This window comes from Etheostoma spectabile, chromosome 11 (genome assembly GCF_008692095.1).
Source record: "Etheostoma spectabile isolate EspeVRDwgs_2016 chromosome 11, UIUC_Espe_1.0, whole genome shotgun sequence".
Lineage (NCBI taxonomy): Eukaryota > Metazoa > Chordata > Actinopteri > Perciformes > Percidae > Etheostoma > Etheostoma spectabile.
The window spans coordinates 8,153,266-8,177,380 of NC_045743.1; the positions used below are offsets into that span (position 1 = coordinate 8,153,266).

The 24,115-nt window shown below is 40.1% G+C and overlaps 2 protein-coding genes across 2 annotated transcripts in view; one reads left to right on the forward strand and one right to left on the reverse strand.

Moving 5' to 3' along the window:
* Positions 1–14,840, forward strand: part of pde11a (phosphodiesterase 11a) — a 46,577-nt gene extending 31,737 nt beyond the window's left edge. The window contains exons 17-20 of the mRNA XM_032530013.1: positions 76–139; positions 482–556; positions 1,528–1,611; positions 12,416–14,840. Of these exons, the coding sequence (XP_032385904.1) occupies positions 76–139; positions 482–556; positions 1,528–1,611; positions 12,416–12,649 (457 nt within the window). The 3' untranslated portion in view covers positions 12,650–14,840. The remainder of the gene's footprint in view (positions 1–75; positions 140–481; positions 557–1,527; positions 1,612–12,415) is intronic.
* Positions 14,841–18,038: 3,198 nt separating this feature from the next.
* Positions 18,039–24,115, reverse strand: part of agps (alkylglycerone phosphate synthase) — a 28,077-nt gene continuing 22,000 nt past the window's right edge. Inside the window, exons 18-20 of the mRNA XM_032530020.1 lie at positions 23,969–24,068; positions 23,752–23,809; positions 18,039–19,663 (exon numbers count right to left, since the gene is read on the reverse strand). Coding sequence (XP_032385911.1) covers positions 19,542–19,663; positions 23,752–23,809; positions 23,969–24,068 — 280 coding nt within the window. The 3' untranslated portion in view covers positions 18,039–19,541. The remainder of the gene's footprint in view (positions 19,664–23,751; positions 23,810–23,968; positions 24,069–24,115) is intronic.

Here is a 24,115-nt window from a genome sequence, read left to right on the forward strand (position 1 = left end):
AACACACAAACATGGTGTCTCTAAATCTTTAATATCGTAAATACTACATGAAATAATTTGTCTGGTCCCCCTCAGATCCATGATGATGACAGCGTGTGATCTTGGTGCTGTCACTAAACCTTGGGAAATATCACGCAAGGTGAGAAATACTCTCTTATTTATAAAAATTAATGTATTTCTAAACCATTCATCTCAAGCTGAAACAATTGACTGATTATTTGATAGTTGATAAAAAAAATAAAAAAAAATATTTTGATAAACATTGAACTCCTTTTTAAAGCAAAAATGCCAAACATTCCCTAGTTTCCGCTTCTTTGCGGCTTTTCTTTGTCTTGTGTGATTCTAAACTTTGGGGTCTTTGATATCACCTTGGATATTTTTCTTACATTTAAAGACAAACAAACAATGAATTAATTTAGAAAAGAATTGGCACAGGAATCAATAATAAAAAGCTCTACATTGATCTTTTCTCTCACCCCAGGTTGCAGAGTTGGTGACCAGCGAGTTCTTTGAGCAGGGCGACAGAGAGAGATCAGAGCTGAAGCTGACGCCGTCTGTGAGTGCATCCAACCAACTCTAATGTTTTGTGCTTTTTGCAGTTTGTTTCGTAACCTCCACTGAGCTGATGACGCCAAGATATATTTTCTCCCCGGTTCCAAAAAACACTGACTGTGTAGGAAACATGAGAGTTTGTGTTTCGTAGGGTAAGAGAAGTAAATTGTCAGCTTGACCGCTCCACTGCCTTGCAGCTGTGTCAAGGGCAAACTGTGGGCTGTGTAACAATCATGCTTAAAAAAAAAACTCCTCCTACACAGGATTCAAATAAAACAGTGACCTTTCTGTTCATTCAGTTGTAAACACACAAGGCATTTCGGTGTATTGGAGCTCTACTAGCTTTGACTTGCCAAGATAATAAATTGTCGTTTTTTTGTCTCACATAAAAATAGCACAATAATAATAGCAGGGAAAGACTTAGGTCTTAATGAAGATCTTAATTCATAACGTAGGCTATTCAGACTGTCCTCAAAGCCACCGAACCACCACAGAGGAGGGCTGTGTGTTTGATTCAGGAACTTTGAAGGCAGAACTGTGTTACAAGTCCTTAAAGGGGAAAAACAGCTTTCTGTATGCAATTAATGGCTGTTGACTAATCGAGCCACACCACATTGCCTCCCCTCTGAAATAACTAATGCGGTTGCCTCAGGCCTGCAGCTTGTGTCAAACCTTTACCGCTCTGTGTGTGTGGGTGTTGGAAATTAAATATTAACTTTTAACTCGTAGCCCAGTAACTATCTCTGAAGCACAGCCTCAGTGGAGCCTCTTAAGATGTGGCTGCAAAAGAACGAGGTAGAATAGAAAATGCACATGAAATAAACTCAGTTGTCTTGAGAACTGAGGGAGACTTTTCTTAGTAACAGCAGCACTTCAGGGCTGTAAGCCTAATTTTTTGGTGAAGAGAATCCCATTCATCCCGCTTTTTTTCTGCACAAATGTAGGTGTAAATAAATTCTAACTTTTGTGTTTCAGGCCATCTTTGATCGAAACAGGAAGGATGAGTTGCCAGGGCTCCAGCTGGAGTGGATTGATGGAATTTGTGCACCGCTGTACGAGGTAAATGCTTGAAGCTTCGCTGCTTTCTGGCCTACATTGTGTTGCGCTTGTCACACACACACAAACACACACACACACACACACACACACACACACACACACACACACACACACACCACACACACACTGCCTCTGACATCAGTAGTCACTGTCATTCCTCAGCTATTGTCCACCTCACTGAGCAGCAGCAATGAAGCTGTAACCAACAACTATTCAACTTTTTCTTTGCAGTAACAAAAAATGTTTCTTTTTTTTATTGAAAGCTCTGAAACAACTTCAAGGTTGCATCCTGTTCTTTTGAGAAAAGCAGAATGAGTGTGCACTTTCTGATTCCAAGACAGCTTAGAGGTAGCGGAATGTGTGAACAGAGCTCTGATCTTAGTTGGGTTAAATCCACTAAATAAGACAGTGTACTTTGGGCTTTACTGCACAGTAATGAAATAAGGACAAGCTCTTGACTGCCTTTCTTCTCAGACACAGATGCTGATTTTATAGTAGGATCCTGGCCGATCAAATGTTAGGGTCAGAGTTAGAACTAGTGGTTATCTTTTAGGGAATTAATGGAAATCTATACTGTGTCCTCGCCAGTACAGTAATGTGGGTGCGTGTGTTTCTGAATGACGTCAAGAGAGACTCACCTGCCCCTCCCACTGCTAGCAGCAGTGGCTGTGTGGGAGAAAGACGCAGGCTGACTTACTGAGGAGATCAGGTCTGTTAAAAGATAAGGCTACTGAAGCTAAATTTATGAAGGAAAACAGTTGTAAAGGGATTGAAGGATAAAATAGTTCATTCATTATTAGAGCTTTTGCACTTTTAAACTCCTTCCTTTTTATGGTAGGCTACACTGTAATGATTTTTTGTAATTTTACAGTATTATACTGCTATAAGGGCATTAATATAAGGTAATGGTTAAATGCAGTACATAACTGCTGACCACCAAGCATTGTGGAAAAACACAGCTACTTTTTACAGTAGTTACTGTTTATCCATTTACAGTAATACATTTGCGTGGAGGAAATGGCCAATAGGAATAAGGTGTTTTTAAAAAAAAGGGTAAGGGCACTGCTTTGTGGGTGGTGAAGTCAACGAGGGAAAAGACAAAACAAATGAATTTGTGCTTTAACGTTAGCCAACTCAGCAATATAGTATCCCTAGTTAGCTAGCGGAAGCTAGCTAGCTTGTTAGTGCTCATATTACATTTTATATTCTCACTTTCATACAGTGTAACATTAGGTATGTTATTTGCATAATATTTCTAAAATATGTAATTGCATTTGGGCGTTTCAACCCTTGGTAACGGTTCATAAAGTTGCTCAGCCAATATCCGTTGATAAATTAGCTAAAGATTGAACCAGCGACAAGCTTGCTTCTTTAACTTTTAGGCCACTACTGCCACATTGTGTAACGTTTGGTTGTAATTTCCAGTCCAAAGGCAACAAGGGAAGTGATGTAAGCCTCCACTGCTTTCCTCACGAGAAGAAAATAAGAAAAGAGTGGGAAGTTGCTTGTGGATGAGTACAACTCCCTAAAGACCCCGGGCTGTGTTACCGTCAATTCAGCCCTAATGCATTTGTGGCATTTAGTTGGCTAAAAGAGCTCACAGGTGCTGCTGGTGCCTCGATCTTTACCCCACAAGGAGCCTAAACGTCTGTGCATAGCGAATGGAAGCCGTGCTAACAAACGTCAAAGGCAAGTGATTCTGGACACTCTCCTGCTAGGATGTAAACAACCCGCTCCTACAGTTGCAGTCGCGGAAGACAAATCATTGGACACTACGCTGTTCATGGAGGTAGACCAGATGCTGTTAATGAATCCATAACTGTAGGCTTACAGTGTTCTCCAAGCATGATCCAAAAATGTATTGTATCGATAATACCATCTATACTTAGCCTACCCTGGACAGCTGCTGACAAAAAGTGGAGCTCTTCACATCAAACGCTTTCATTCTTGCTTGGCATTGGCAAGCAGTTGCTGCACAGACACCATCGGTTTTGCCCCACTCTCACTTCCTCAACTCTCTGATAGTCTCAAGGGGATAAGCTTCTCCTCTCTAAGCATAGCTCCCATGGCACCATTTTAATGCTACAAAGCCATCACCAGCAGTTAGCATCCCATTGACTGCCATTTATTTTGGCGCCTCTTTGATAGTGAATAACTTTACATCTGACGCGTTTCAAGACTCTATTTGTCCATTGTTAATTTATAAAGAAACACGACAATGTATAAAAAGCTATAAAAAGCTCCATTACCTTGTATCTCATGTTATGGCTCCGTAGCAGACGTTTCTGTAAAAATAGGCTAACGATTGCGTTATAACCACGTGACTTACCGTTGACAAATCACCGTATTGTTAGGAGAAGCTCGCAGACAGTTTTGACTTACATTAGTTGTTTGGGTTTAATTACTAATGTTAACTAGCATGTTAGTTAGCAGTAATTAGCCTGTTCCTATGTTATCTCCTAACATAGACCTACGCTCACCGTCTCTGCTGATTGAGATTTCTCTTGGCACAGCTACCAGAAGACTTACAACTTTCAGACACGTTGCCCACGTCACTTCTATGTCGTCAAGCTCAGTTGGAGGCCGTGCAGTAACGCCTAGCCATCACCGGAAAAGTGCTTCTATTTTCCTACACTGGTCTCCGTCCAGAACAATGGGATCTGTTGGTCCACTTCTTTAACTGCCTATGGATAGTCTTCATTTTCATGTTATTCTCCTGATTTAAGCCTATGAAAAGGCTGAACGGCAGACGTGTTCATCTCGCTGTTACTGTACTGTCAAAACTTAGCCGGTGTGTTGGAAAAACAATAGACGTAGCTGGTACAACCTATACACGACACTACCCAGAATGCATTGAGACGTATATAACCACAGTGGCTTACGAGTGAACGTTTTTTCTGTGTTTTTTAACAAAAACCAAAACATTTGGAGTGTCCTTTTTATAGCTGACATTAAGCTTATAAAGACATGTTGTACTAGTCTGGGTACTGTGAATGCTAATATAATAAGCTATTTGTATTGTAAATGCAGATACAACATTATGGATAAGTACTGTATTCATATACAGTAATAGGGTACTACTGTAAATGATGATACAGTAGTAGATAAGGACTGTAAATTCATATACAGTAAGAGGGTACTACTGTAAATGATGATACAGTAGTAGATAAGTACTGTAAATTAATTTACAGTAATAGGGTACTACTGTAAATGATGATACAGTGGTAAATAAGTACTGTAAATTCATATGCAGTAATATGTACTACTGTAAATAAATATACAGTAATGGTACTGTAAGTACTTTTACAGTAAATTACTGGTATCCTGCTGCCCGTGAGTTACTGTCAAATCTACAATAGTCTTTTTACAATGTACCACCATATTAAACACATTAATCTTAGTCATCACGAGTAGAAAACAAACAATAGAACATTCATCAAATCTATTGAATTATCCCAGGAGTAGACTTATCTGTGTGTAAAGCATCAAAGTGTTGTCTGCGTGGGGGCTTTATCTCCATGCTGCCTCATGTAAAAGTCTATGTTTGGAGAATGCAGATATGGAGCTCGCGATCATGCTGCTGCCAATTAAACTTGCAAGGGGGAGAACAGAGGAAGTTCAGAGGCGGCGGGGTTAATTTCCGTGGGCGTAAAAGATCTCAGTCTTGATCTTGCTGATCTTCTCCTGGTTGGGGCTCGCTACTGCGTGGAATATTAATCCCCATTATATAACCTTCCATCTTTAAACCCTCCATATGACAATCTCTCTCTCTCTCTTACTTCTTCTTCTTCTGAGTCTACCTCAGTGGAATAATGATGCATGCGCAAACCAATGACAATGTCCCACACATACAGCGGAGAAAGAGGAAAAAGTGTTCAATCCATAAAAAAGATTAAGACAACAGCTGTGCTTAGGCCACATGCCATCACTGTGTGATATTATTTTCATTAACAGTTAGCCTAAAGATAATTTCATCTCAAGTAATCGTTTAGTTTATAAGATATATTTTTCTACCCAGAGAGGGGCCTCTCTGAGATTAAAAATCTCTTTCACAGGCACCTTCTGGTCACATGACATGTAACACAGATTTGTTATGAATTAGAAAATACAATATTCTATAATTTTGTTCATATTGGACTGTTAAATTACATAATTGGTGTCCGATTGTCTACTCTAAGACAAAAATCTGAAATTCAGTTTCCAACACATAAATACAGCAATAAATCACACGGGTCACACTGTCCATATCTTAACATATTCATTTCTACTCATGGCTGTGCGTTACTCTGCACCAGATGCGAAACTGCATTTTGTTCTCTTATTACTTGTACTCCCTGCGTGTGCAATGACAATAAAGTTGAATATAATTCATATGATACAATGTATATACCATAAGACATTTTAGAGAATAGTGAAAAATGCCAAAGTTGATGTCTTCAAATAGCTTGTTTTGTCCAATCAACAGTCCAAAAGTCTAAAATAACTCATTTATTATAACATAAGACAAAAAAGGCAGAAAATCCTCCCATTTAAGACACTGGAACCAGTAAATGTTTGGCCTCTTTGCTTGAATAAAGACTTAAATAATGATTTGATCATCAGATAATTATTTCAGCTCTACATTACTAATTAATACAGTACACACCTAAAGGATTATTAGGAACACCTGTTCAATTTCTCATTAATGCAATTATCTAATCAACCAATAAGGATGTGGTCCTGGTCAAGACAATCTCCTGAACTCCAAACTGAATGTCAGAATGGGAAAGAAAGGTGATTTAAGCAATTCTGAGCGTGGCACTGTTGTTGGTGCCAGACGGGCCGGTCTGAGTATTTCACAATCTACTCAGTTACTGGGATTTTCACGCACAACCATTTCTAGGGTTTACAAAGAATGGTTTGAAAAGGGAAAAACATCCAGTATGCGGCAGTCCTGTGGGCGAAAATGCCTTGTTGATGCTAGAGGTCAGAGGAGAATGGGCTGACCGATTTAAGCTGATAGAAGAGCAACTTTGACTGAAAAAACGTAAAACGAGGCATGCAGCAAAGCATTTGTGAAGCCACAACACGCACAACCTTGAGGCGGATGGGCTACAACAGCAGAAGACCCCACCGGGTACCACTCATCTCCACAACAAATAGGAAAAAGAGGCTACAATTTGCAAGAGCTCTCCAAAATTGGACAGTTGAAGACTGGAAAAATGTTGCCTGGTCTGATTAGTCTCAATTTCTGTTGAGACATTCAGATGGTAGAGTCAGAATTTGGTGTAAACAGAATGAGAACATGGATCCATCATGTCTTGTTACCACTGTGCAGGCTGGTGGTGGTGGTGTAATGGTGGGGGGGATGTTTTCTTGGCACACTTTAGGCCCCTTAGTGCCAATTGGGCATCGTTTAAATGCCACGGCCTACCTGAGCATTGTTTCTGACCATGTCCATCCCTTTATGGCCACCATATACCCATCCTCTGATGGCTACTTCCAGCAGGATAATGCACCATGTCACAAAGCTTGAATCATTTCAAATTGGTTTCTTGAACATGACAATGAGTTCACTGTACTAAAATGGCCCCCACAGTCACCATATCTCAACCCAATAGAGCATCGGGAGCTTTGTGCCCTGGATGTGCATCCCACAAATCTCCATCAACTGCAAGATGCTGTCCTATCAATATGGGCCAACATTTCTAAAGAATGCTTTCAGCACCTTGTTGAATCAATGCCACGTAGAATTAAAGCAGTTCTGAAGGCAAAAGGGGGTCAAACACAGTATTAGCATGGTGTTCCTAATAATCTTATAAGTGAGTGTATAAAACCAGATGTGTGCAAAAACACAAAAAAACAGTCATATTCCATGAACAGGCATTGACTTTATGTCAAATGACAGACATGGAAATCCATATTTGTGGAAATGCTGTTCCACAGCATTCCAACTATTATTATTTGGTTCTTTATTATTTTTATTCCGTAATGTTTTATTGCTCTCCGTAACTTCTGCATACTTTCAGCTACCATTCAACTTTTTTTTTTTTTTTTTTTTTTTTTAGCTCTTTCAGCAGATTATGGGACTTTTCTACTATTTATACTTTCTCAAATATTAAGCTTTTAAACATTTTATTTTAACATTAAAGTCAGTGGCCCTCATTTATTAACCAAAAGGTAGAACCCAGCACAGATATGAGCGCAGAAATCATCTTACGACAGGCTTTACGTACGATTCATGAAACGTTTGTATCACACCAATCAGAGCTTAAGAATGATCGTGCATTGATAAATGCAGCGGCTGGAAACAATCGGAATTTAAATATCATGCCCCAATAAATTATTGGTTTAGACCAGTAATTAGACTGTAGGAAGAATGCGGAATAGAAAGAGATCCCTGATGCGGTCAACAGTGTTGCCGTATTAAATCGGACTCCAGCTGAAGTTTATTTAATTTATACATCCTTGACACATGTATACTCCTATTATAAATATATAAGCTTATATTGCAATCTCTAAGGCCTACATGTAGGTGTACCTATATTTAAATAAACACACGGTAGCGGAGTTTATGCAGCGTTTTTTTTATTTTACTCATGTTTTTTTCCGTGAGTCAGAGCCAGGCAACAGCTGTGAGGGAGAGCTTGTGTCCTCTGCCCCCCACGTGCTGGACCACCACCCTGACCCTGTCTCCTGACAGCAGAGGGGCTGGAAAAACAAGCTGAAATATGTCTATCAATTGCAGAAAGAAGATGTTCAATTGTGGCCATTAACGACACTTTAAAAGACAAACAAAAATGTAAAATAAAAATGTTGTGCATCGTCATGTTTCCTGTATTGAATATCATTGCCAAACATAACACTATACCTAGGGAATAATATCCTGTCTTCTTTGTATAGCCCCCAGTTGGGGCTGTGCTGGACACTGCTCTCTGGGGATCGGGTCATCTGGCTCCATTACTGCATTTATGGCACCCTGTTTTCCAGTGCAATGTTGTGCAGAACCCCACAGGCTATAACAATGTTGCAGACTTTTTCTGGCGTGTATAGTAGGATCCCCCCCCGGTGGATGTAGATTTTTTTGCAGCCTATGCTTACGATCAAATTGATAAATGCCGAGCTTTGCGTAGGAATCAGCGTACGCCCGTCCTACGCCTGTTTTAGGTTGTACGCACGTTTCATAAATGACGGCCAATGAGAACAAGCTTCAAATCCTTAAAAAACACTTCTGCTTCAAAATGTATCTCCTCCTACATTCTGTCACCTACAGACCTGATTCAAACCATTCACTAAATATGTAGGGGCCCGATTTAATGGCTTCATTCGAACATCTTGTTCAACTTTGGTGGTGTTGAGATACTTCAGCTGTTTAAGTTTAGTGTACATTTTAGAATTTTTCTGCATTTATAGTGAGTGTGCATTGCACTAGAGTGTGCAGTGATGTCACTAGAGTGGGGTGCTTCGGAAAAATCATCTTAGTTCTTTCTCTATAACTTGCTCCCATGCCAACAACTTGTTATGGACAATTTATACATCAACACGTAGGTATTTTTGTCTAGTTTCAGACAATGTGCTCATTCGTGTGCAACTTTTACTTACTTTTACTTTTGGCTCGGTGACTTTTCAAATGACTAAAGTTCCAAATCTTCCTCCATTCGCTGCCATGTTAAACATTGTCCAAATTTCAGAGCAAAATGCAGAGCGAAGTACTTTTTAAATCGCTGATATGCCCACATTTTTAAGTTTATCCACATACATTTTATATCAGTACGTTCACAAAGGCCTTCTGGTGCGCAGAATCAGGTAACATCACTGATATCATGTATCCGTTTGGCAATCTGAGCCTTTAAATGCAAGCTTGCTGTCAGTTTCTCTGAATAGCTGCACACACAGAATAGACACACACACACACACACACCACACACACACACACACACACACACACACACACAGTTGTTGTTGTCTGCACGACTCATTTTTAAACAGACAGAGAGAGCCGCACTGAACTGCATTCTGCAGACCTTTAGCACTGTGGTGCCGTGATGTGATGTTGGATGTTATTCACTTGGCACCAATGTGCCACTACAACACCTACAACTTTCATACTCTATAGCTATTATTCAACACATTTATATTAATTAGTACAATTGTCACTTTTCCACATTTCTTACAACTTCACCTTCTTTTTACACATTATAACCAGCAATCCAGTTTAGCTTTAGCTAAGCATTAAAACACTATTTTATTATTCCATGTATTTACATTAGTGGTGTTATTCAACTTAATTAAACCCATTCCTACTTTTAAGCTATTCATCCAGTTTCGCTTTAGTATTTAATTTTGTTTTTATTATTTTGTCTTCCTAAAATTTTTGGTTGTCCGTATCTTTTGCATACGTTTTTCATGAAGTTTAGCTTTAGCGATTCAGTTATTCAGCATTTCCACGGATTTTGAGCAGGAAATGCATTTTCTAGTGTGCTCTTGTTGCTTGGCATCACAGGGGAACAGCTTCATGATTAATAGCAAACATATTCCAGCAATTACAATATTATGAATTATTAAGTTACACATTGTTTTTAAAGCACCTTTCAGGACACAATATGAGTTCCTAATAAACAAAAGTGGGATTTATTTTTTTATTTTTATTTTTACATAGAAAATAGTCTTTGCCACTTGGCCACATTACAGAGCTTTGTTCTGGTCGACCACCCACACAAGTATTTAAATTGTTCGTATGAATAACTGAATTCATACTCTGAATATAAATGCAATTAAAGTTCAATAAATTGGTAGCTGTGATTAATTGTGTTTTCTCCAAGTGTTTATTTATTAGTTATTTATTTTAAAGATAATAATTTGGGGCATTTTAGGCCTTTACTTCTATAGGACAGATGAAGACATTAAAGGGAGGAATCCCATGCAGCAAAGGGCTGGATGTGCGCCTGCTCTACCAACTGAGCTAACCTGGCCACGTGTTTTCTCAAATTGTAACAACACATTTGAAATCCCTTTTAAACAAACAATACACAATCCCTAATGCATACCTATTTATTTCATTCATTACAAAGGCTTCCCAATTTTGTATATATATATTGTATACACACTGTTTATACACATACACTGTATACACTGTACATACACGTGTGTGTGTGTTGTGTGTGTGTGTGTGTGTGTGTGTGTGTGTGTGTGTGTGTGTGTGTGTAATGTTTTGGTATGTGGCACCCATGGGAAGTTTTAAAAAGTCAAGGTTTCAAAACCACTAACATTTTCTGTTCCTAAGATGTGAGCAGTTTTTTATGAGTGCTCAAGAAGAGAAACTGCAGTTTAGTAATCCTTCTCCCTGCCAGTGTGCAGTGTTAAAAAATAAAAAAAACATTGTGTTCAATACTGCAATACCTTGAAACCGTGATATTTTGCTGAAGGATATCACAGTCAGATTCGTATACTGGCCCATGCCTATACCCATGCCCACATGTTTATGTTTCTATATAAAACCAGGTCAATGAGACAACAACTAATTACAGACTTTCCTGGTATTTCAATAGACACAGTAAACAATTTGAGGTGAACAGAGAGAACAAAATCCCCCTAACCGCACCCCCATTAGTAATTTATTAAAATGATGGAGGACAGCTTTGACTACTCTGCCACTTACAGTTCAACACTGACCAATGACAAAGGCAACTTATCTCAGACATACATGTGTAATCTCTAAAGAACAGCTATATCATTGCTGTAAACTATCAGGCTATGCCGTGTGTTCTCTGTGTTGTTTCATTTGTTTTGTAGTGCATTTGATGAATCATGTGCCGCTTTTCTAGCCTCAGTCTCATGTTTTATCATTACATTCTAGTCACAGAGCTAAGCATTCAGTTTTTGGAAAAATAAATAGCTGCCGATATTTGAAAAAACACAGAAGGTGATTTTAACAAAAGTCATTATTCTGAATGTGTATCTCTTCTAACCATCTGGATGAAAACATTTGCTGCACGATAACGAAGATGTTTAACCCTGTTTCTCAAATTGTGACTATATTTTATACATACATTAAAACACAAGCAAAATATTACCATGGTAATTTGTATGTAAATAGGAAATTTTGGAAAGAGATCTATATAATAATATGTTTACAGTTTTTGGTTCACGTTGTGCAAATTGAACAAGGGCTCAATTTGGGCTCAAGAATTGCAGCCACTAGAGCCAGTCCCACAATGAGCTTTCCTTATGACATGCCATTTTTGTGTCTGTAGCTATTGAGGAGAAGAGAGGGGGGCCAAGGTGGAGGGTGGGGGTGTGGCCTTGACCACATTGGTCACATTGCTCGTTTGAAAGAAAGAAAGGGGAGGTTACTTTGTTCCTTATAAGGAGCAAGATTTCAGATCGGCCCATCTGAGCTTTCCTTTTCTCAAAGGCAGAGCAGGATACCCAGGGCTCAGTTTATACCTATCGCCATTTCTAGCCACTGGGGGACCATAGTCAGGCTGAGGGAATGTATATTAAAAAAAACTCATAAAGTAAAATTTCCATGCCATGGGACCTTTAACATTATCATTGTGAGCATGTTAGCATGTTGATGTTAGCATTTAGCTCAAAGCCCCACTATACCAATATACAGCCTCAGAGAGCTGCTAGCCTGCCTGTAGGTTCTTGCAAAATATTACATGGTATCTATTTTTGAGAAAAACAAATGGCTCTGTGACTTGAATGTAATGGTACAAATGACAGGGCACAAACTGGGGCCTCTGCTTCTTATGCTGATGGAGTATATTTCATGTAGATTTTTACATTCTTATCTTCCTCCCCTTCCTCTCTCTCCCTCTAGACTCTTGTCAAGTTGAATCCCAAACTTCAGCCGATGGTTGACATGATCAGAGTTAACAGGGCCAATTGGGAGGAACTGAACAGGAAAAGACAATGTGTCCAGAGTGTTTCTGCACCGTTGAGCCCCTGCGGTGGAGACAGTACAGAAACAAGTGGCTGCAGTGTGGCCAAAACAGGCAGCACACCCTGCTGCAGCGGCGATGCTGATGGCCCACCATCTAAACCTGTTAGTTAGCTTCTGACTCCATCTCTGAGCTTATCTCTTAGGCTTACTTCCTCTTAAATGCAGCCTGCAACAGAGGCAGTGCAGTGCATGCAGAGGTTCTTGGGCTCTGCTCCTCTTCGCTTTTGCTGCTAGAGATGAGCTTTAGACTTGAGCACGGCGCTATCATGGAGGTTTTTCGGCTCTCTTCAGCCCTCCTGTGCTGAAGGCTGAACGAGCTGTGTTTGGCAAGCTTATCAGTGCAGCTACAAATCAGCTGATGACACCACGTCAGAAAAGAAGCTCAAACCACTGTGTTGACATGTCAACCAGTAAGCTAACAGTAACTATTCTGGGCATTGCACAGATATTGGAGAGGAATGTTTGTCTCTGCTGTGGTTTGTTTTGCTCTTGGTACCTCCTCGTTGCTTGCATTTTGTCGGGGAAAGGGTATTTTTTGTAACTCTGTAAATAGGCTATTAAGTTACAATTTACAAGTGCTGTTTATGAACATGTAAGCTCTGGATTGCAATGTGGCTGTAGAATTTTATAAGGATAAGGATGTTCAGGAACAGCAGGACCTGTGACAGCGCTTGCAATGCAAATTGAGTGCTCTGTTCCCTCCCTTCCTGTGCCTTGTTTTAAGATCCTAATGAAAAATGCATGACTTCCTCATCAAGATTCTTAGGTAGTATGGAAATCCATGTTGAACCATGACGTATTTTTTTGTCATAATTTATAAAGACCAACAACTGTAGTTATGTCTTGACCCCATGTTAGCCACAAAGCATTACTATTATTGTATTCATATAGAAATCTATTTTGCCCAATTTTATAAACGCAGGGTTTCACATGTCACACCACAAACACACACAATGTGCCTTGATGAAGTTATTCTAACATCACATTAATTTCTGCAAAGATTTCATCTACTGATTTAACAGTGACAGCTGCAACATAAAATAAAAAATAAAATAATGTTAAATTGAATATAAACTTACTACACTACTTTGAAAAGAATAGTTGTGATATTTTAGGAAATACACTGCATTAAAAGAAGAGACCACGCTCATATCTGTCTCCTAAATAAACCTACAGCCAGTCGACAGTTAGCTTAGCACAAAGACTATAAACAGAGGGAAACAGCCAACCTGTCTCCTGAACAAAATCCACCAACCAGCTCCTCTTCATTTACAGAAATCTGACTATTTCTTGGCCAGGACATGCAACTTTCTGCAGCCACCCCTGGTTGTCAGGCAACTTGTCTGAGCCATAACCCCCTGTTAAACAACAAATTGTAATTTTTACTCTTTGGTTTTTGTACAATGTAAACAAACATATAAAATGTTAATTTGAGAGCTTTAGATGTGCTGCTAGGTGGATTGGTTACCTTTGGTCAAAGCCAGGCTTACTGTGTTTCCCTCGATTTATAGTCATTATGCTAAGCTAAGATAACCAGTAGCTTTATATAATAATGGTATCCTCTTATCTAACTTGCCGCCAGAAAGTAAATAAGTGTATTTCCTAAAATCTCTGACTTTTGCTTTAATCTGACTTCTGTCCTTTTCTCAAAGCTCACAAACGTAAACAGCTCTTATAATCTTCAAAAGAAGACTGAGACACTGAAACTTGTATACTGAAGTGCCCATGTAGTCAAAAGTTATTATTTTGATATTATTATTATTGTTATAATTATTATTTTTGGGTGGGGATTTGCCTTATGAATTGTGTTGTAGCTTTGTTAATTGGAGTTTAAAACGTGACTGTGCACATTGTGTGGCATGGATCTGTGTGCTCTACTGTATTTTAGTTGAAAAACCAAACTGAAGTCGACCAGAAACATTTTGAATTGCATGTTTTATGCAGTATTAAATTCAACCACTTACTAAGGATGTAGCAAACATGTGAGCCAACAAATACCTCGTACTTTGAACTTTATCAGTAAACCCATTATATCATCGGAAATGCATGATTTAAATTATATTGCATCATGTTACGTGACTTATGATATATCTCTGTTCTATTTTTCTATTAGGTCTTCAAATGTGGCCAAACTTCTACTTTGTCTTTTTTGCAATGTAACATGCTTCTTGTATTTCTTCTTTCCTCTCCCAGTTGGGCTCTTGATTTATTTACAGCTGGCTAAACTGAAAGACAACTAAGGCATGAAAAGGCAAATGTGCAATGTTTCTGTTCAGAGTTTAAATAAAAATTTGCTGCTATATGTGTTCAGGTTTTTTTTCTGACGCAAAAGTACATTTGCACAAGTATTTAAGATACGGAAACAATGTACAATAAGGTACACAAAAAAGGGTAGTTACTGTTTTTGAAAGGGTAACGAATGATTAGTTACCCTTTTTCGAAAGGGTAGTTACCCTTTTTCAGAAGGGTAGTTATTCTTTTTCAGAAAGGTAGTTACCCTTTTTCAAAAAGGTAACAAATGATTAGTTACCTTTAGAAAAACAGTATATACCCTTTTGAAAAAGAATAACTACCCTTCTGAAAAAGGGTAACTACATTTTGAAAGGGTAACTTATCATTCGTTACTCTTTCAAAAACAGTAAATACCTTTTTTGTGTGTACCTTTTTATAAAGTGTTAGCGTTGGTTATTTCAAAAATGGATTTAAAAAAATATGATGGATCTTATAATATATGATGTTTCGTTATAGATTAAACTACCCAACAATATATTAAATTGATGAAATTGGCTTCACCTCGACCATCTCCCAGGAATGAAATGAGAACCAGAATATTATAAGTAAAGGTAAGTAAGTAAAAGTACTGTTACTTTAAAAACAATATTCAAGTAAAAGCAAACATAACGCTAATTGTGTAAAAATGTAGACCTTAGTTACTTAGATAAAAGTAAAAAGTACATTATGTCAGTTAAAATACTGAGTAAACGTTACTGGTACATTTTTAAAAAGTTATATAATGATACACTAGGCTACTATAATAAAAATAACATCTTCGGGCTACAAAATAAATTTCATTAACTGTCAAAGACATACAGAAGTTAACAACATCTGAGCACAGAGATCATGCAACAATATAAATTCCAGAGCAGCCACAAACACACGAACACGCGCACACACACACACACACACACACACACACACACACACACACACGCAAACACACGCACGCACACGCACACACACAGTTAAGCAAAAACAGAGATGCAAAACAGAATGCTATAGTTACTAGGCAACACAGCGGTTGCTCTCATATACAGGAAGTTACAACGATAACAACTATGAATGGTTTGTTTTTTGTTGTTGTACTAACCTGTCCGGATGTCATTCGTGAGTCTGGAGCACCTCGAAATTCTCCAGTCGTCAACTTCTCTGCTCTTTCATTACCAAGTTATAAAACCGTCCACTCAGACTGTCTGGTCCCAGTTAACCAGTCCACCAGCCTACGGTCCCAGTTTAACCAGTCCACACACGCCGCACACACTACACCACACACACCTGTCAGCCCAGTCACAACCACCAGGTCTGCCATTTAACCAGTCACTCAGACTGTCTAGTCACAGTAACCAGTCTACGCTTAGGTCACATAACAGCGGTTCCTCTCACTACATGGTTCCCGATTAACACTAGATCGTTGTTTTTTTGGGTCCCATTGTACCAGTCATCTGAGCCTCTGGGTCCCGAAATTTACCAGCCTCACTGGTCCAGTTAACAGTCCCTCGCTTCTGGTCCCATTTAAATCAAACCAGCCTGTCTGTCCTGTACCAGTCTTAACCGTCACCAGCTTTACCGGTCCACTCACCGTCGGTCCCACTGACGCTTTCCAATGAAGTTTTGCAAACATTTGAATCTGCATCTCACTCACAAACCGCAGAAAGGCCTCACACACCTCACGGGCGGTAAAAGGTCCGCAGTGAATACAGAAGTCACCGCAGGAAGTCAAGGAACATGTTAGCATTTAGCATGTTAGCTTGACTTGGCCATTACCTCGGTGTTGCAACATCTTGGGTGCCTTTAACTGATTTGGGTCACCTAACTCTGCTCACTGGGGTCAGGCCCCCGGTCCGACTGCAACACCCACCCACTAATGCGGCCCGTAAACGTAGACGTTTATCGTATGTATTAGGCTACGTATATTGCCCTCTTGCGGCCGCATACGCACCTGCAGCTTCTTCTCTGCTGTAGTTGTTGATTAATCATCTTTCTTTTGCTAAATTCTCAAGCAGTTTATCAGGACAATCAGATCATGTCAAGTTACAGTTGATATATATATATATATATATATATATATATATATATATATATATATATATAATATATATAGAGAGAGAGAGAGAGAGAGAGAGAGAGAGAGAGAGAGAGAGAGAGAGAGAGAGAGAGAGAGAGAGAGGTTTGCTCCTCGACGCAGCGGGCCCGGGTTCGACTCCGACGTGCGGCCCTTTGCTTTCATGGCTATCTCCCCTTTCATGTCTTCAGCTGTCCTTTCAAATAAAGGCCTAAAAATGCCCCAAAAAATGTAGCGAAGTACAACCTTTAAGACAGAAGTGTAAGTACTGATTTATTTTGTATTTTTATTGATTGTATAGCCTACTCTAACAACTACACACAAAACTCACTTTCAGCCCCGCAAACTATGTCGTATTTCTATATTCCAGTGTTGCTACTTGACCTGAATAGGCTACTTCCTCCACCACTGCATTTGCCATTCAGTCCCAAAGAGCCTTTATTCTAAACAGTCTCTATCAGTAGGCCTACGTAGCCTACAGTATTCTTTTTCCAGTGCAGTGCTGACCTCATGTGGACAAATGTATCTTTACACATTAAATGTATCAATGAAATACTTCAGGTCTGCACACAATTCATTGAATAGATATTACAATAATACAGTCACATTAGAAAGGTAAAACAAGAAAATAGGAATTGGCTGCACATACATTAATCTGTATTCAATATTACAAATCCAACAATTACAGTGATATATCAAAGAAGATGTCCTTCATATATTACTTATATCTCCTATATTTGTTCACACAGTCCTCTTTATTAAGCTAGTGCGGGGAGTGGGATAACTGCAGTGCACTTCAATGTCCAAGGCTAAGCTCTATTGCTGTTGATAGGTGGCAGTGACGACAGTAAGCAGTGTGTGGGTGGTTGTGTGGGTGAAGATAACTCCCAAATGAGCCTGCGTTTAAAAAAAGGATCTTCCAGTCATAAGCAAAAGACACTGTGTTGAACTCCTCTGTGCTGTATTACTTTGAGCTTAGTGTGGCGCAGGTCCAATAAAACCTGCTGTCAGATTCCCATTGACCTTCTTTGCACAGTCTGACAATAAAAGCTATTAGTGAAGAGCTGAATTGGAAATGATGTATGAGAGAGGGAAGAATTATATTGCTCTCTGAACAATGTTGTATATTTCTGAAAGATACAGTACATCCAACAAATGAGATTTTTTAGTTCAATTTATTGCACAAACAGACACAATGTACTCAGATGTTACGTTGTTAAGAGAAGTGGAAAACAACAAAAAAGGTACATCCATAACGTTCAAAATCTCTCGCACATTTTTGACACCGAGGTAAAATGTCACATGATTAGTCCCTACTTAGTCCTTTTATGTGGGGGGAAATATGAATTAAAAAAGGACAAGGTGGTCGAGGAAAATCTGAACCACAGATAAGGTAAAAAAAGGCAAGATTCATCAGCAAACAGCTCTCTTAAAGTTTTACTTTGCTTCAAAACCAATGGTGACAATGGAACACAACTGATATCAAATTGTAGTACATTACAGTAACCGTTCTAAAAAACCTTTACACACTACAGATAACAATGGAAACTTTCAGGGAAAAAAAAATTTCTATAAAGCAGAAATAATTCAATACAGTGTCTTTAACATAAGAATCATGATTTAGAAAGTTTTAGCACATAGCAGTAACAAATGTCTACATTTTACAGCTCTCAGAAGGGTTATCTTTGCATATGTTGATTAAAAAATATAGTGTAGCTGTACACAAAGTAAGTAAATGGGTGTGAAGGTCACATTGTCAAACATATGTTCACGGTATGTTTCCATGATCCGATGTGTTGAGTCTTTGGTACGACGTGAGCACCGCGATCCATAGGCCTTACATTGCGAGCGCAGTTACATGGAAGCAGGCGTGATCGAAAAACGCAAGGGCTTACCCCCCCACACTTGACTTTCTTAGTAACAAAACCATGTAAGGTAAACACTTTCAGTACAAAAAACTAAACATACAATATCTCTCTTTATAATAATTCTGTACTACTAGGAGGGGGGGGGGGGGTCTTGTTAAAATTTGGTGGGGCAGAGGCGCACGCGCACACAGTCAGTCAGTCCAGAAAAAGTCTCTTATGGCAATAGGTCAGTACAACAGGCATGAGGGAAAGTGCAGGATGAAGACAGAGGAAACATCACGTCCAGTTCATTTCTCTTCACAAAGGGACTCACTGTACACCAGCAGAGTGTTTAGTAGGACAGGGGGAAGGCAGACATAAACTTTAGAAAGGCACATAGCTTCAGATAGCGCATTCAACTAGAACCCCTAAAGAAGTGCCCCCGACACATACACAAGAGGAAAGTAAAAACAAACCAATGAATTAACCATGTTGGCAAGGATATTTAAGAAATGGTTAAACATAAGAAATTATGACAAAAATCAAGATTTTGTTGCATTATGTCTGGTTGCATCATGGCTGTAGCTCCAACAACAGCAAATATGAGCTTCACTGTGAGTGACAATGATTGTTACAGCATATTAAGTGCAAATTAATGTCAAAGAAAAGGTTTGGGTGAATGAATAGATGGCACCGAATGACACTTTTGATGGAAAAGACAACATTTCTGTCCATTTTCAATTCACATTTAGTATCTATTAATCCAAAATGCACAAGATGCTTTTTAGAAAAAGGTGAGATTAAGGTGAGCGGCAAATTAGATGAGGTTCCTGTTGCCGAAGATGTTTTTGGGGTCGACGTAGTTCTTGACAGACTTAAGCATCCCCAAGCCAACATCCGAGATGGTCTCTCTCATCCACTCCTTCCGAAGTTTCCCCACTGAATGACAGAGGAGAGAAAATAAATAAATAAATAAATAAAAACAACTCAAGGAAGACAACCGAAGGGGAGAAATAGAGGAATCGGCACGGCTGATTGCTCAGCGGGCTGCTGGGAGCCAATCAATCTTGTGAGAGTGAGTGAATAAACAGAGGGTGATAAATGCTTTTATTCAGAGAGGAGAAATGTTTTGCATGGCATGATTTATGGAGCTCAGCAGACTATCAAACTCATTAGGCTGTGTGTTCCCAGAGGAGGGGCCGGCTGGCGGCTGTAGCGGGCCGTCCCCAGCTCCCTCGCTCTTTGAGCCACCACTCCCCTCTGTTTTCCTTCCTTCAGAGTTGCTGGAGCGTTTGTCTGTGTGTGTGTGTTTCTGTCTCATTGTGCACACAAGCTCCTCCAGCTGACCTGCGAGGGGTGTTGTGCTTGCTTGTCCTGAACGCTGCTCTGCGCCCTCCGACACTGGCCTGATCACCAACAGGGTGCCAAAACCAACGGCGGAGCACCACACAATGGTCCTCTGTCAGCAGGACTTTGGCTTGCAGCCACTCTTCACCCTCACTTCTCCTTCTCCGAACCCCCAACCTGAGGAGTGAGAGAGGGTGTGGCACCAGGCCTAGTGAGTGTGCCCATTGCTTCACCAGCTGTCCAGTCTGACATACTCCATGCCGTCTGTGCCCGACAGGTTCTTAGTGGAGTGTCTGGCGCCAGCAAGGGGTCTGGTGACTGCGGAGGACTGAAAAAACCTTACTGGAGAGCCAAACTATTGTTAGAGAACTTCAAATAATATAGAAACTTTGATTTTTCTTCTTCTCTAACCATGTGTGAACTCAGCCACAATCTGTACAATGAGGATCAATTTTGAGCTTTCACATTATCCATAGAGGCTGAGAATTTAAATACATCTTTTTTATGGATTTGTTTTGGAATTTTGCTGTATTTTATAGTTGTTTCAGTAGAGGCAGGGGATTAACATCCAACTAAAATCCTGACCAAGTAAAGAGGGCAAGTGTCCAGGGGCCCCAAAAAGCCCCAGACTCATTGTGTGTCATTTGGTCTTTGGTCATTAATTTAATTGCTCGTTTGTTAAGGTTGTTGAACCATTACGGTGTATCAACTAAGGTGGGCCCGCAGTATTGTGTACATATTCCTAAACAAAGTATATTTACCACAATAGGGGTCCAAGAGCACATTTTTGTTGCCCCGTCTTTAAAAGTTTAATCATGCCATGCCTGGCATAGTCAAATAAATTGGTCAATAATTCAAGAAAAAATATATTTAGACAAAGAGAATTTTCAATTTAAAAAAGTCTCTGGTTCCAATTTTTTTCCTTTTCTTTTTTTTTTTTTTACATGAGAGGATTTGCTGCGTTTTTCTGTTTTATATCAGTGTAAGTTGAATATCTTTAGGTTTTTTTTTGGGTTCTAGGAAATTGAAACACATTTTTTGTAATAACTTTATAGTGATTCTAAAATAGTAGATACTGTTTAATAGTTGTAGCTTTAGTTGCCAGGCTGAGTTGACCTGTGGACAACATCTGACGCAGTCTGCACCTTTCACCACTAATTCACAAGAACACTCCAGCAGCATCTGGAGACTAAACAACTCACAGAGAAAATCAGTTTAAAAACAATAGGTAGTCATTGTCAAAAGGGCCTTAATTAAAAGACTTTAAGTTGGCTTCATACAAAGAAACATGCTACTGAAAATGCTAACTTTAAATATGTCTATTTATAACTGGGTAAAGCGCTTTAGTAAGGCCTTGTGAGAACCTTAACTTATAGAGGTATTGTTAACTTGAAAGAAACACACGATATCTATATTCCGAAACTCAAAAAGATACATTTGGGAACAGAGCAGCTTAAAACAGGTGCTGCTCGCTGAGTAAACGCTTGAAACCAGCAGTGTAATCACTTGAGATAAGATAGGGAGGCCTAAAAAAAGGAAGGAGTATAATGGGTGTGTTCACACGCCTTCCCTTCCCTCTCTGCACGCCTCTCTTTGCAACCCTAGCAGGGGAGCTCCAGTGTTAATAGGACATGTTCAGGGAAAGGGCCGCCTGTTATGAGAGTCAAGCCAGGAAACCCAGATGGGGATCAGCCATGAGGCTAGTGAGGCCCATCTCCTGACAAAACAGGGCAGACGCAAGGTCACCAGGGACTCTGATACCACACAAACCTCCAGATGGTGACAGAGGGACCAATCAGCTGCTTACCAATAACTAAAAGAGTACCCTGCTCTCCATAACCTCGTCCTTTTCAGTCCTTCCTCCTCCATCCCTCCCCCTTCTCAGGAAAAGGAGAGAAAACAGAAGGTGCTGGGACTGCATCATTGCCTCCATCACTGTGATAATTTACACATCTATCTTGTCATATTCTCTCTTTTTTGCTTGCTATTGCAATCAATCTCACCAGGCTAGGTCTGTGCAGCTGAGACATGCAAAGAAGAGCAGGTAGTTTTTTCAGAAATGACAGATTTCTTTTTAAAAAGTGCCACATTTCTCTTGTGTGGAAAAGCCTGGGGATGCGCAGTGTGAAAAGCAAGGTGGGAACTTCACTGCATCAGGTAATTTTTCTAATTCCTAGTGCAGTAACCTGTGTGGAGGTGAGTTTGGCAAAGTAAGCGAGATTAGAGCTTTGCAGAGCCACAAGGCAAGGCGATGATGCTGGGCACCCCGGGGTGGCCCTCCTACATAGGAGACTGTAGTGGCCATGCTGAGCCTCAACCCCTCAACACGCTCTCGCTCTCCCAGAGCTTCTGTGACAAATGGGGGTCAGGGCATTAAAGACAGGGTAAGGTAGAAGCCCTGCCTTTCTGTGATATGGCCAAGCCGGAGAATTGGCTGATGGATGGATGGCTCTCTTGGTGATGGATGTTCAACAACTCTTCACCGCTGCGACACTGGTGACCTAGTTAAAGAGGACATTTCTCCCAACATTCTGGCTTTCAGAACCAGCCAATAATCCAACATTTAACACATCTTTTTTTCAAGTGATAAATTAAGGTAAAATTAAGTTAAAATAGTCAGTGTTTTTGTGATGGACAGCAGTCAACACATAGTGGTGTTAGCAGAGTATTACGTCCTTTAGAGAAAGAGACAAAGCACTCTACACGCCCAGATTCCTCCACCTACGCCCACGCAGCAAACACTGACCTGCTGTAAATACAGGGCCATGGAAATGTATATTTCCTCTGCTGCCCTCCCACCTCACCATCCTTGACTACATCTGTTTTGTTTGATACAAAAAACCCAGTGAAACTAGCTCCATTTGTCAAGCACTGATTGTGGGCAGACAAACCGGCCTGTCTGTGCTCAGATAGCGAGCCCCGCTGTTATTAATCACAATTACAGAGTCGGCCTCGCATGCGGGAGCTGCATCAATATCCCCTCCTCTCCTCCCCCCTCCACCCTCCCCCATCACCTCCCTGTGCTGCTCGGGGTGGCTGGGCCACCGTTTGGAGGTCAGTATACAGCCAGTGATAACGGCGGCATCATTTACCCCTGCCTGCCGCCTCCTTTTTTATTAGCAATCTTTTAATTTTGAACCCGTCCCCGCACTCAGGAAAAATTGTGATTTAATATTGCAGCTGATTCACTGCATACTGTTTTTGACAGGTGTGATGAATAGCCCAAAGTGATGTATGAAAACAGCGAGGCGGATGGCAATATAGATAAGGCAGCCATTTCAGTTAGCCCTGATGGGGCCCAGAGAGTTGTTTCGCCACCCTCCCTTGCTCACGCTTCATTTGGTCACTGCTGAAATGAACAAATCGCAGAGTCAGAGTCATTCATCTGAGCCGCAGGAACATATTTTGGACACATGAAGGAAGCAATGAAAGACCTCCAACCAAATGCACATTTATAGCGCAACTGGCAACCTGCTGGCTAGCATGGAGCAGCACGCTGGGAAAGCTCGCCACGCTGCCTTTGCTTCCAAGTGCTCTGTTCATAAATTAAACTCAAAAGGAGAAGGTGCAAAAATCACGTCATCTTATTCATTGTTCTACGTGTGAATCATTTGCATCTGTTTTGCACATGTTTGCAAAAACAGACCCAATATTTTAGTGTATTTTTCAGGTTGTAGTACCTCCATGGTGATGTGACAAGCTCCCTCCATTGGCAAGGATCTCCTCTCTAGCTGCATGCTGGAAAATGAAAAAATTAAACCATCATTTATATATTATATGATCCTATATTCGGACATTTACAATCTAGGGTGCTGGAGATTTAACATATCATCACATCAGATATAGTTATGAAAGTACAGGACCTTGCCATGTTGATAAAAATGAAACTGGTCATACCTCAACTTGTTCATACACATGCACTGGATCACTGAGTCCCCTGTAGTTAAAGGCAAAGTAAAAGTAGACACAGGCACCAGCGTCGTATGTCTGAGTCACCCTGTCACCGCACACACCACGCGCACACACACACACACACACACCACA